The following is a 14537-nucleotide window of genomic DNA, read 5'->3' as shown; positions in this document are numbered from 1 at the left end:
AAGATTCACATGTGCAGCCGACAAATCTGCAGCAATTGCGTGATGCTGTCATGTCAATATGGACCAAAATCTTTGAGTAATGTTTCCAGCACTTTGTTGAATCGATGACTTCAGTCAGGAAAACTTGGGTGAACTTTAATAGGACTTTTACCATCATGTGAATGCGCTCACTTTAAGTTTTAACTGCAAAATAAAAGGGGATCTAAATTAGCTGTTGGCTTGTTTACAGTCAGTCTTCTTGTTTCTGGCTCTGTGAGATTGTTGTTGTGATTCAACCTTGTTCCCATATGTCAGCAATTACTTTGGGGCAGCCAATGTTATCCTAACCCATTCTTTCATATTAAAGCAGAATCATCTTTTAAGACAGTGGAGCATTTGTCTGTGGACAGTCATTTCCCCTAATCCTCAAAACCTCCTGCATGCTTCTCTCATGCAACCTAATATCCGAGCCTGCCCTTGTGTAAAATAACAATGCGCTTTATCATTTTTCTCACCTCATCATCTTCATGGATTGTTGTTTAAACTGTCAGGAGACACCTTCGGCAATGTTGTGGTAGAGAGCCGTCTCCAAGCTCGTGTCAATCAAAACCGTTAATTTCCTCCTCGGGTGTTTGGTTTTAAGCTCCAGGCACATCATTGATGCCACGGTTTATTTTCTGTAGTCACACATTGGCAAATACGAGAAGGATTTCTTCTAAAAGTAAATATCAGAGGGTTATGGATTGAGAATGCATGGGCCGCATCAGCCTGTGAATATGTCAAAGTCCACGTCCTTCCCTGCTGGCACCACAGACTACACCAGTGTGTGTGCGTTAAGATAATTCCCCAATTCATGGAACATGCTCAACCTACCAAATCAAACAAGCTAAGTCCGATTCTGTCAGTGACTTTGGACTTCGAGACAGGTTTGCTTTGTAGAGCTGAAATATAAAAAAGTGTGTATGTGTGCCGCGTTAAGTGTCGAGACGTCTGCTCCGATGTTGTGATTAGGGTGGCTGACTATTTGCTCTGGAGTGCAGCACATTCCTCTCAGCCTTAATTGATACCAATTATGCGGCTTTTGATTTGGTGTTTGATTGGGAAGAAGATGTGAGGCCTTGATTCGAAGGGCACAGAGTTTTTATTGTGTTTGGAACCTCGGGGTTGGATGCCTGAATGATAGCCTGCTACCTTGTGAGTAACATCAAGGAATGCCAGCGGGTCATTTTGCCTGTGCTATTTTTAATGTTGGGTTTCAGATTTTTGTTTTTTTGCGTCCTGCCATCGCAAAAGGAAGCTGGAAAGCCACTCAGTGTATAAGTATATTCCCCCTGTGCCAAAGGGTTGTCCATCTTACTGGGTGTTTTTTTTTTCTTTAAATAACTACAGGATTTGTCCCTCCAGGGGACACCTGGCTTGTCCCCCACCTCCACGGTGTAAATGTTCTCTAGCTTAAACTGCCAGATGTTATAAAAGGCTCCATTGAAGTAAACCCTTAGCTCATAAAAAAGGGGGTTGTAGGCGGGGTGGCTGAAAAGTCTATCCTGATAGCTTCAGTGACCAAACTATGTCATCTGATTTAACATGGAGGCTCACATATGTAACTCTTTGGGAAAAATAAAGCGATTTGGAGCCAAAGGTGAAGTATGGCAGTGCCAAATGTGTCTCTGCTTTGCTCAGATGTGTAATTGAAGTCACCAGTTCTGCGCAAGCAGGCTGGAAATAAAAGGTTAATTCTAAAGATGTCACAGTATGACCGAGAGTTTCTGACATTTCCAACACAGAGTGAGGGAAAACGACAGAGAGGGAAAAAACCCATCCAAAGCTTAAAAGAAAGAGGAAGCAGTGGCATGAGTGAGACAGAAACTTGAGATATTAGGAAAAGAAATGGAAAAGAAGAAAACTGGTTTACAGTTGTCTGTCTGCCATTATTCCTTCTCTCTGACAGTCTGACCCACAACACACACACACACGCAAAGCTGTGAAGCTGCTGCTGGCCCAGCTTCTTGTTTGTACTAACACTGTCATCTGAAGCCCATTTATTGATTGGCTAATGTGCCAGACCTGAGGGCTCATGGTGCTTGGATCAACCCCCCCGCCCTCCCGTTTACTTCCTCCAACTTTCATGCAGTGCACGCTCTAAAACGGACACACACGCACACACATTCACCCACGCTCTCCCTGCCCCCTCTCCCTCCCTCCGCTTCCCCAAGATACTCTTGAGAAAGAACGGGAGCAAGTCAGACAGGAGACGGCAGGCAGGGAGGCAGACACAGCACGCAGACTGACCCACGGAGGAGGCCGTCACGCATCGGACCCAGACACACACGCAAAAATACTCACGAGCAGATCTGGAGGGACTGGGTCTCACACGCGCGCGCGCACACACACACACACTTTGAAAAAGGCATGGAACAAGACTTTTCATCCTGCATGCTGTTGATGACAGCTCTTCTACTTCTGGTACTGTGATTTTTACCCTGTTATCTCAATTGCATTTTAAAGTTTTTATTTTGTCTTTGGTTATTAATGTCCTCTAAAAGCATCTATTTGAGTGTTTATGCTTGTATGTGTGTGTATTTTGAAGTAAGCAGTGCACTCTCCACATCCTGGAGTCTTCTCAACAGTAGCTTTACCAGGTCAGCTACAGCAGTCCTGCAACATTGTCTTATTATATTATTAAAGTCTCCCATGCCTGCACTGTGTTTTTTAACCTAAGCCATGAAAAAAAGGACTTGTGCATGTGGAGGTCAGCGAGCTGCAGGCTCACTGTTACATTACAGTGCCTTCCTCACAGCGTGACCGTGAGTACAGTACTGTGCTGCGCAGTGCTGGCCACATGACAAGGGATTTAGCAGATGTGCAAATATCATGTGTCTTTGCCAACTGCAAAGGCCGTCGTATTGACACCGTCTGCAAAAGAAGGCACCAGAGTCGGGTTTCTTTTTCCCCTTTTTCAGGAGTTTTCCATCTTCGGGGAAAGTGTTTTTAGTCTCAGCTGCTGACAGGTGACTTAAATAGAATCCGTCCATCAGAATAACTCATAACGTGGAGTTAAGTGATCTTTAATCATATGCTCATTTCCGCTTTTTTACCTCGTGGAAAAACAAAGGCCTTGCGGTTGTCACCCTCGTGTATTTGCTCTGTTTTTTTTTCACAGTATGAGCACCAGTGAGCAAATAATAGTTTGTGTTTGCAAAGGTGCTTTTTCAAAGAGTTTTAGGAAGCATTATGAGTCAGTTATGGGTGCATGAACGCTCAAATAAAATAAGAAGCGTGATAGATCATAGCAGAAGTGGTGGGACGTGCAGTGATGGAGGGTTAAGGAAGAGTAGATATCTGAGCCTTTTGATTATTGGCTCCAAATCCCAGCAGGACAGCCGTCCAGCTAGCTGAGCCTTGTCTTCCTCCGCTTTCATTGAGAACAATAGCAGCGCAGCGAGCCAAACAACCTCTTCATCTCCATCCCTTCATCCTTCATCTACTTCCACTCCTCTTTCTTCGCAAGCCTCTCTGCGCCTCGAGCACTCTTGGCTTTGCAACACACAGCCTCAGTCGTAATTGAGTGCAAAATTCACTGATTGCTTTTCAAAGGAGAATTAAGGTGGTGCACTAACCGGCTGCCCAGAGCGCAGCCTGTGTTTATTTACCGGAATCCAAACATTGAAATAGTTGGCCCGTGCAGAAAGTAGCGCCGCTGCCGATATGTTTGGCTGTATGCTCCGCTGGCTGTGTTTAGGTTTTGCCATTCCTCTCTGCTGTTCCTCAGGCGTCATCAGCACTGACAGCCATTTATATCAGTCCCCACGCACTTTTAATAACGTGAACCCGCCATCCCCTCTCAGGACTGTACAGCATGGGTGTTTTTCCTCCCATGACCCAAGGAAAATAATCGGAGCCCTATTATTGCATTGTTACTGTTTTTCTTTGCAAGATCCATTCATCTCTGTATTTGAAGTGCACTGCCATGCTGTTGGAGGGAGGAAAAAGGGGGTAAAGAGGTCAGCATGAATTGGCTTTCCCCTAAAAAACCTTTCTATCTTAAAGCATTCTACTTCAAACGCAAGCCTGGATCTTCACTGTAAACTGCCCAGTAGGTGCAAATTCATTTTCTGAACACACCCCGCCCCTAATGTTCAGCGGGTTCTGGGTAAATGAGCTTGTTTAGGGCTCACATTTCATGCCTAATCTGCAAGAGCTGGAAATTTTAAATCACTGTCAAAAACTCTGTTGGATGTGCAGACACAAACTGCCGCCTCACGGTGTAAAAGTCCCCATTGTGCAACGCTGTCCAGAGCGCACAATAGCAGCATTTCTGCAATGTCAGGAAAAGAAGTCTTTCATGGTCCAGCAGCATTATGAAGACTGAGTGGTTTAAAAAATGATAATTTTTCTCTTGTATTCATCTGCTCCCATTGAACACCCCCAAACCCCCTTGGAAGATTGGCAGGTTACTTTATTGACTGTGTTTGCGCTTCGGTCTACTGAGCCACATTCCTGTTGCCACAGGAGGTGGATGATTTGTCCCAGTGTTGGTTCCAAGTTCCAAGTCTTTTTTTTTTTTTTAACTTTTCCAAGTTGTCATCCATTAAACAGGTACAGGACCAGTTTTTTCCTTTACCTCAGTCTCACTGGCAGGTTTTAAGTAGAATACCTTCACTGAGTCCTTGTTCTAGATAGCAAAAACAATCTGTTTCCCTTTTCACCTAATCTGAGCCCGGTATTCAGAAAATTGCTTTATTCAGTCAGCTCTGGAAAGGGCTTTGAGAAAAGTGAAGCTTGACTTAAACACAACAATAGATATTACCATATTGCCTGACAGCAGTGGCATTATAAATAAACCTTTCCCTACGAGCACGGCGAGTTAGTCCACTCGGAAAATACCAGACTTTATGAGGTAAACAGGAGCTGAGATAGCGAGGATCTTAATTTTTTTTTGGCTGTCACCCTACATCCGAGACGCACACTGTCCTTGTAGTTGTAAAATTTAGCTTCTCATAATATTGATTTTGGGTGCCGCAGTAATATTCTCGTCTCCGCTGCCAAATACAGCACAATGCAATTAACAGAGAGAGGCACACGAGTGTGGCCCGAGCCTTAAGCAAGGACTAATATTTCAAACTTTAATGCATGACTCAGACATTTTAAATATGCAAAAGGGCCAGAAGTCAAGAACTCGTGATTACTTCCTCTTACTGCCTCTCTTTTCCTGTCATGTGCACTTTTATTGTAGTTTTTAGGTTTTTTAAGCTCCTCAATTTAAGGAATGGCTGCAGGAAGCCACAACTCACTTGGCTAAAGAGCTGCTTTCTGTAATGATGGGAGATCTTTGCTAAGTCATAAGGTCAAAGAGTCCAATATAAAGATGACAGTGAGCTTCAGTGATCAGTTTATTTTATCTCAGCTTCTGTAGAGCTGATGAAGGCTGATAACAGCAGACGCCTGTTATCAGAATGTCCAAAACACTGCATATTAACGTCTCTTCTTCTGGTGTGTAGAGCTCGCGTACGGCCCGATCAGAAGAGGACAGAGACACGCTTTGGGACGCCTGGGGTTCCTGGAGTGAATGCTCTCGTACATGTGGCGGAGGAGCCTCCTACTCCCTCAGACGATGCCTCAGTTCCAAGTAAGACCCAAAAGCCTCACAGAGGTAACCTGTGAGAGAACATGCAACAGTGTCGGGAGAGCTGGTCTGGTTCTCTTCATAGAGTAATATTAACATTTGCAAGGCTAACGTCTCCTGCAACATCAGACTTTTCAGAAGGAGAAGCCACACACGTAAAAATATTGATGATAGAGAAATAAAGATTAGAGATTACTCACATTCTTGCAGACATTACTAGAAGTTAACATACTAAACTGAGATGGTTAACATGGCTCTTTAAGCTTTTCCTTATTTCTGTCATATAGGTAAATATTATAGTTGTGGGTGGGTGTTAAATAATGGGGTCAGTGTATTTACTACTTCATATTAGCCAAAAGTTCGACTTAAGACTCCTCTAGAAGCTCAATTTCAGGTGCTTTTTCCTAATAATGGCTCTTGCTGACATCAGAGAGCGGATATCCTAATATGGTCATCTAATTTGTAAGAGGCAGCCAAGCAGCCAAAAACCTCTTAAAGGGAGAGAAGCTAAAAGACAAATGAGGATTATTTTATTTTTACAATCCTTTGGGCAGCATTTACACTGTACTGATATCAGGTCTAAAAATCTCAGATGCAGAAAAAATTCCAGAAAAAACAATCGTTATAAGAAGCAGGGGCATAAAGAGCCTTTTTAAAACCAAAAACAGTGGCCTGATATAACTGTTGAGTTTATAGCGCAGTCATTAAATGATGACTACATCACAGCAGGAGAGCATTTGCTGCAAATTGAAAGTTAGAACCTCAGTGACCCTCAGAAAAATGGAAACATCCCACCGGCAATTTGTTTGTGTGTGTTCAAACGTGATCTGAGCTAATCCCCTCTTCTAAAGTAGAAAGTCCTGACTGAAGTTGGACGTATTTCCATCAAAATGCAACATCATTGCTTTTAGGTTTAGGCGGGGATTTTAATAGTGTGAGTAAATCCCACAAATTAAATCCTCCATTCCCTTGGGTTGTAAGTGGAGTGCTCAAAATACACATGACTGTTAAATATCCCTGAGTGGATCCACTATGGACCCGTCTAGACAGCCATGTGAGCCAAAATCTTGAATTCATCATTGACATTTGGAATCTGAATTTCAGTAATGACCCCAACATGTTTCCTCACAGATCAGAGCAGAACAATCAGTGACTCTTGCGAAACTACATGCCACTTTTAATAAGTGTTTTATGTGACAGAATTTGGGCTGTGCAAACACGGAGTCCCGTATTGGTTGGATTCCCACTGCTCATCATCTCAGGCTTATATCAGGAACCTCTTAATCCTTGTGCCAGAGTCACCTGGTCGGTTAGGTTTCAAGCTAACCCACAGGGCTCCAAGATTAAAGCTCGGGGACCGAGTGCATTGGGTAAAGTGGTCAATTATAAACAAATTTAAGGAACAAGTGGGAAAAAATGGACATAAGAAGGGAGACAGTACATTTTCCTTAGAAATGTTGTCACATTTATAGGCTGGGAAATAGCTGCAGGGTGACTTCACTTGCATTCCTCTATTTTACAGTTCCCAGAATATACTGCTGCTCAACTCAAGGTAACCAGTGACGTTTGCTGCTGGCTGCAGAGGTAGCACCCCTAGTGACAGGACTAGTCACTCAGATCATGAAACAGTGCAATAGTCTAGGATCAAACTGCCAGAACAGCTCACATCATTCTTGAGGTCTCAACCGAGGTACTGTGAAAGGCTCTCATATGTCTGCAACCATGAATCCATCTGCACTGGCACTAGACAAAAAGACTGAGCAGCATACAAGTGCCAGAGGGCCCCCACCTCCCACCCCCCGTGTACTGCACTGTAAACATTGAGGTCAATGTCTCTTTGAGGAGTTCATTTCACGATCTCTGGAGCAACCACTTCTCTTTGCCTGCCCAGAATATTTTGGTCAGACAAACCTCAGGAGCAATTGACTTGTTAAGAGGTGTTTGGGGCTTGAGCTTCATACGGGACATAGGCAGCGTGTGTATGTGTTGATGTACATTCTCCGCCTCCTCTAAGTCCAGACAGGTTTGTTTACCAACTCTGGCAGTTGCCATAATGTATAGAGCTCTTGAGCAAATGGTAGGAGGCTTCGTTCCACCTTGTCCCACCTCACCCTGCTCTTGCGTGGGAATGAGGGAGTCGTAGCCTGGCCTCGGGTAGCAGATCAAACGGCATCATTAAAAAGCATAGCACAAGGCCCCTTGTGTATGTGTATGTGTGTGTGTGTGTGTGTGTGACTCTTTGGAAAAGGGAGCTGGAAATAGGCCTGCAACACCCTCCAAACCAATACCATTCCAACTCTCTGACTTTTTAATGCACACACGCACATACAGGGCACTTATTGCTACTGCAAAACACACCAGAGTTAGTTAACCTCTCGAAAGGGCACGTGCAGAAGTACAGACTATCCGCAGATTGCCTGGCCTTCATTACTTCTATCCACACAAGTTACTGCACTTGATCGCCGGCTTCTTTATTAACAGCAGCATAGCTGGTTGGATCCAAGTGTGAACATATGGATTAGGTGTCATGGCAAGAAAAAGTGCTGCTCCAATATTTATGAAGCACTAGGCAGGAAAATATTAATCTATATATTTTATTAAAAAGAAAAAAAGAAAGATCCAACCTCAACTTTGTTTAGAAGAAATTCACAAAGAATTTGACTGTGTCGTTTGTCACCATGACACCAATGGGAAGTAAATATCAACAACTGTAGGCAGGAGATGTTTCCTGTAGCAATGCGGTCACATATGTACTGAAATTATACAGTGGGTGACATTAAGTGACATTAGGCTGTGAAGGCATGCCGCAACTTTTTAAAGGCAAAAGTGGGTGAAAGTGAAATTTCACCAGGGCAATGAAATGTTAAATTAAGGTTGGCCTAGCAACCAAGATTATGTCTCTTTTACAGCCTTGGGAACCACTCTGTGTGGTCCATGCTGTGTTATTAACACCTCCATCCTTTTTAGTAATATTCCTAACAGTAGTAGACCTACAGCTCTGCCCTACAAATGACTAAAAAGACAAAAGATATCATGATTAATTTCACTGACAACTGCAATATTTTTGCCTAATCTCACGATACTCTGGCCTCTGTTATGCTCTTTGTTCCATCTTTTTCAGCTTCACATTATCCCCCTGAGATAAACAGTAAACTCTTAGCTTTCCTAAATTGATCAATAGCAGAGCTCATAGCTTGAGCATATTTTAGGCGTTAGCAAATCAGCCACATTTTTGTGTGCCTACATGCCTCAAGTGTATCAATATTGTAGCATGGGTTTTGGAGCCCTGCGTGCAATTACTTTCAATCTTGCGAGAAGAGTTGATGACATATATATGGACATTATGGGCCGGATGAATTTTACTGCGTATCCAATGCTAGCCCAATTTTTTTTATGGTTACAATAGATTTTTCTTTTTTCTGTTTAATGCTATAGATGGTACTTTTAGTCTTTGTTGAGTCTCGTGCAGTTAACTAATGAGCGCACTCTCTGTAGTTGTCTTTTTGTGTTTGGGGTCACAGTTTGTGAGTTATGTTTTATGTGCTCCAAGACTTCTGATATTTCAACCGAGTTATTTTTCCCTAACCTATGATGACGCCATGATGAATCCCATGTCCTGGCCCTACGTCTGCTTAGCCTCCACTTTAGAGCTTCTAAAATCAAAAGGAAATGAAAAGGGAAATTCATTTTATTCCCTTTGCCTCTTTACGTCTCGTTTATATATTGCTTGTCCCAGTGTGAGTTTCCACGCTGATCCAGATCTTAGCTACCTGTCTCTCAACTCTTGGTCTTTGAAAGTCTCTTGTCAGGGGTTCAGGCCCCATGGCCTACTGTTTGATTTGGCAGAGGGGACCGTCTGGATTCGTCACAGGTTCTAATGTTCTTGCCATGCCACATGGTCCACATCCACTCCCTCCATTCTCTGGAATAACATTGTAAAAAACCTTAAGCCTTCTTTCATTGCTGAGTCCAAAGTCAGTGACGTCTCCAATCATGATTCCAGATTAGCTAAGGGCCAGTGACACTGGAATTCCTCTTAACTTCCCAAAAGAATACCATTTGATTAGTTTCCACTGGGGTCTTTGATAATTGCCCTATCATAGTCACCATCAATGGTTTATCATCACTCTGCATCAAAGCACAAAGAAATCCTCATTTTCAATAAGTGGTTAGCGCGATAATTTGGGCAGAGACAAAGCAGACTGTCATGCAGGGAGTCGTGATCCAAACTGCTCCAATCTGTTCAGCAGACGCAGGCTGGAGGGCTTTACTCTGTCTGCTTTACTAGTGCATGCAGTTTTGCATTTTTTCAGACACACAGAGAAAATGGGACTCCTATTTTTAAATGTTGTGAAACTCGTGTTAAAGCTTTAGATTTTTGAGATTTTCTTTTACAAGTAATAAGCTTGAAGTCAAATTGTCTATAAAGATTATTCATATCACAGAGAATGGAGGAACATATGTAGAGTGTGGAAACTGAACTAGAGCCTGACTGCAGGGGAAATAATAGCTATTTGCTGTTATATCTATATCGGCATATATAGTAGCCAATAAATGAAAATGCAAAAGGTAAAGAAATAACACAGTTTTATGCGTTTTGCAGAATTTGTCCATCACAGTGCACTCTAATGCAGCAAGTGCTTGAAACGCCACAAACAACAACCAGCTGGGCAGGTTGTAAGTACAGTTAGCTGCACAGAAAGTTAAATTATTCATCAAATAATTGCATTGAAGTTCTTCAAAAGGCACCAATGCCACAAACAGTGGTCCAGTTCACTAACAGATAGCTAGTGACTACTTGGCTACTGTGTTGCTGTTCTTGCCTTTCAGTCAAAGCAGCCGTGCTCAGAACTTTGATAACTTTAAGTCTTAATGATAACAAGTTTAAACAATGTAGCCCTGTACAATTGTTTATGAAGGTGAATATTAGCTATAGATTAAAGCAGGCTGTTAATATGTTTATTTCTTCTGTGTCGTTGGGCTTTATTCCACAGTCTTTTAAATGCTTTGTGAGCCACCCTCAAGTGGTCATTTCAGGAACTGCAGTTTTTATCAGCTGCATTTCTCATCTTCAGCGTGCCACTGGATAATTATGCACAGTTACTTTGTGTGAAATACGCAGTTAAAGCTTTGCAAACGCACCACAGACTTATGTTCGTGGGTTGCCACATCAGCGCTATAATTTTCAATATGAATAATGAGGGAAGAGTCAGTGGATATAACACCAGCTCCTTCAGATGATGATGACTGGTTCATGTTATGGTTTGTTTTATCGTTCTCTCCCACGGCCTATTTACCCATGGTTTCATTTTTTTCCTTCTGTAGGACCTGCGAAGGACAGAATATCAAATATCGCACATGCAGCAATGTGGTAAGTTGAACCCACTCATCTTTGTGTCGTGGATGTCGACACAGCTTTCAAGTGTTTTTATTGAAGAAGTAAAACTGATATGGCAAATTGTGTGATTTATGGGTACGGGGTGTAATTCAGTGATTTGGGATCTTGCTGTTTGAGAGAAAGTAAGAAGTTGCATCAAACTTCTTCTGTTTTCCATTTATTCATGCAGCACTCTTCTTCCCACATACACATTTAGAGATGGAAGACTTCATTTGCCCTGCCTTTTTCAAGAATGTAAAATATTTTAAAATATGTTTTAATGTCCCTCAGGATTGCCCTTCAGATGCCGGTGATTTCCGTGCCCAGCAGTGTTCAGCTCACGCAGATGAGCAATACCAGGACCAGTACCACGAGTGGCTGCCGGTATACAACGACCCAGACAACCCGTGTGCTCTCAAATGTAAAGCCAAGGGCTCAGGCCTTGTGGTGGAGCTGGCGCCCAAGGTGCTGGATGGGACACGCTGTTACACAGAGTCTTTGGACATGTGCATCAGTGGTATCTGCCAGGTCAGTAACCATGTCATGAACCTCAATTGCTTTGAAGTCATGAAGAATTTTGGTTTATTTCTTTTAATTTTTGAAGCCAAGATGTACATCTTGTGGGACCTGCATATAAAAACTTATTTTTTTCAGTAAACTAAGCAAATTCTTATATTTAAGATCAGCTCACCTTAAAAAATAACCGAGAAGTTGATCTTCCAAAGTAAATATATCCCAGTGTGTTGTAAAAAGTTTAGATTAAGCTACTAAGGCAAGTGAAGTCAGTGTGATGCTCTGTGTAGCTCTTTGATTGGCAACCTTGGGTCCTGGTATTCATGTGGCATTACTTTGACATGTACAATCTGCTTAAACATTTTCACAGACCGCTACACCCCTGCAACAATACTCTCAAATAGGTTTAGGATCAAGGCGTGAACTTCCCCAGATCTTAATTCGAGTGAGCATTTGTGGGATGTCCTGGAAAAACAAGTCCAACAAGTTCGCCGAGGCCCCGTCTTTAAACGATGTGCTGTCAGTGTGTCTGATACCGCAGTAGCCTCAGAGACCTTGTAAAGCTGACACCTTGATGGGCTAAAGCTGTTTGTGGAATAAGGGGAGCCTACACAGTATTAGACCAGTGGTTCTAATGTTGTCTCAGTACAGTACTCCTGTCAACACTGGTGCACAATTTTTTTCAATATTCAAATTTCAGTATCGTGCATTTGGGAGCAAAAGCTAAGACGTAAATCTCAAGAGGACCACAGTGGACTACCTTGCAGCACTAGCATCACGCCATCTGCTTTACAAATGAATATCCAATGAGTATTCCTTTAGATTTAGCGTTTGACTGACAGCCCAGGAAATATTTTGCAATGCATTTTTTGGGGTTGAATGGAATTATGTCCCAGGGCATCGTGTCTGCAGAGACTCAGAAGTGTCTCCCTTACAATGCTTAGAATGATATTGCGGTTTTTGGTTTTGTCTTGCTGACAGAAACTGCAAAAAGAAATATCAGAGGGTTGTTTGAATCATTTCATGGTAACACTTAAATGGTACTGAAGCTCCAACAGAACCAGCTCGAGTGCTTCATGATATCATATCCTTTCTCTTTACTTTTGTGTTGTTGCAGAAAATCTTCCCTGTTTGTGGACTGTGCGTGTCATTTGTGATGTCTCAAAATTTTTCGTGCTTCCTGTGTTTTCCAGATTGTAGGTTGTGATCATGAGCTTGGAAGCACTGCGACCGAGGACAACTGTGGAGTCTGCAATGGAGATGGCTCGTCCTGCAGGCTTGTGCGGGGACACTACAAATCCCAGCATTCGTCAGGAAAAAGTAAAGAATTGTTACTCTTTTTTAAAATTTTTATTAAATAAAGAAGTAATTGCTGAGCTAAAGAGGTCCTCGAGCAGATTTACTTGTTCACCACACAGACTATAAACAAGAGTTATAACTAAGCCCAATCAGCAGGGCAGTGTTCCTTTGTCAAATATTTGCATCATTTACAATGGCTTTGAGAGGTCAAACGACTACAAATAGAAGAATGCTGCAAAAGCACAGAGCTTGGGATGCCTGCCTCCATGCCTTTAAAATAGCTGCTTTGAAGATGGGAACCGTGTCTGTGACCACTCGCAGTCAGACGCCGTCTTCAGAGTAACTTCTGTTACTGCAACTTCTGGATTTGTTGCAGACCAGCCTAGATTGATTGCAGTATCTTGACAATCTGTCTACGTATATAAACTAGACAGCAGATATTTTCTAAACTTTCTGTCTGAGAGTGATTGCAATCAATTCCAGTCAGACTGCAACTGTTTGGAGACAAGTTGCATCTCACCATGGCACCTCCTCAATCACCTCGAGGCTGAAAGTGTTGCACGTCTGAGCCACTAGCTAGTTGCTGCAACTAATTGCACTATTTTGAAATGAATTGCAACCACCAACTTTTTCTAGTCACAAGAAGGTTGCCATCCTGTTTCTACTCTAGTGTGTCTGAGTCATAAGTCGCTCGTTTTTAGCATTTGTGTCATATATTGATGTAGTGATTGGTACTGTTTCTTTGTTTTTGTTCAAGCTGAGGACACAGTGGTCACCATCCCTTACAAGAGTCGTCACGTGCGTCTGATCCTGAAAGGCCCGGATCACTTGTGTAAGTCCTGGTAGGTCCAGGGTGCCCTTCCATCCAAAACAGCTGAGCATGATCTCTGTGTTTGGCAGTGCTCTTTCATTTGTCAAATACTATACACTGAACACGAGTTCACCGCATCGCTCTGACTTTTCTGCACGGCGTGTTATGTTTTCAGCATGCTCCGATGCAAAAACAGTGAAACAGACACGGTGGTGACATTTTCATAACAGAAAACAGAAGATTGTACTTGGCAGGCCTTGAAATGAATGTTTCACACTAATAGCAATCTATGATCGATCTTTTACTCTGATTTCCAAAAGATATTACATTTTGGCCTCTCTAATAAAGACTCGTTTTAAAAGTAGCCCAGAGCAGACTAACCAGAAGGGATACGTGTTTCTTCCCTTTGCTCTGGCTCTGACAAGACATAAGGCTTCCAGGGAAATTCACTGATGTCAAAGTCCTGGCATCAAATCCTGACCGGATCAAATGGATAACAAATGTTTCACCTCTGTGCCTGTCCTTTGCTCAGTGGCTAGTTTCCAGATCATCTTCTGAATGGACAGCTTTTTCATTAGATATTTCCACCCCCCCTATCCATTTTGCCCTCCGGCACCTTGATTGTAACCATGTGTTGCCTGGTGGTCACCACTTGTTCCCATCTATCTCTGTGTTTTTTATTTTCTTTAAGCATCAACACTGAAGTTACACAAGATCCTGTATAGACAGGGATAAAGTGAGGTCAGTGAGGGGAAAGCATACTCTAATGCTGGCTACGTTAGCCTCATCACAGTGACAGAGTGACCACAGCACCCAGTCTGAGCTCTCTGTGTGTCACTGGGTCTGACTGAAGGGTCTGTGATCCACATTTTAATCACAGCTCCATTTATTTTCCTTTTCATTCGTTTTAAAGAACTTTACTCATAAAATATAAA

At 42.6% G+C, this 14537-nt stretch overlaps 1 protein-coding gene across 4 annotated transcripts in view; it reads left to right on the top strand.

Moving 5' to 3' along the window:
* The window catches only part of LOC146391422 (ADAMTS-like protein 1), a 103869-nt gene that overhangs the window by 66438 nt on the left and 22894 nt on the right, over positions 1–14537 (top strand). For 2 of the 4 annotated variants that reach the window (XM_084924372.1, XM_084924371.1), the window contains exons 3-7: positions 5478–5605; positions 10928–10973; positions 11271–11507; positions 12686–12812; positions 13549–13623. In XM_084924372.1, coding sequence (XP_084780498.1) covers positions 5478–5605; positions 10928–10973; positions 11271–11507; positions 12686–12812; positions 13549–13623 — 613 coding nt within the window. Of the gene's footprint in view, positions 1–2120; positions 2443–5477; positions 5606–10927; positions 10974–11270; positions 11508–12685; positions 12813–13545; positions 13634–14537 lie in introns of those variants that run through there. The other 2 variants (XM_084924373.1, XM_084924374.1) reach the window with 2 other exon arrangements.

Source organism: Perissodus microlepis, chromosome 3, assembly GCF_051167445.1.
Source record: "Perissodus microlepis isolate ML-2025 ecotype Zambia chromosome 3, ASM5116744v1, whole genome shotgun sequence".
Taxonomy (NCBI): Eukaryota; Metazoa; Chordata; class Actinopteri; order Cichliformes; family Cichlidae; genus Perissodus; species Perissodus microlepis.
This window is presented reverse-complemented; position numbering and strand designations above follow the sequence as displayed.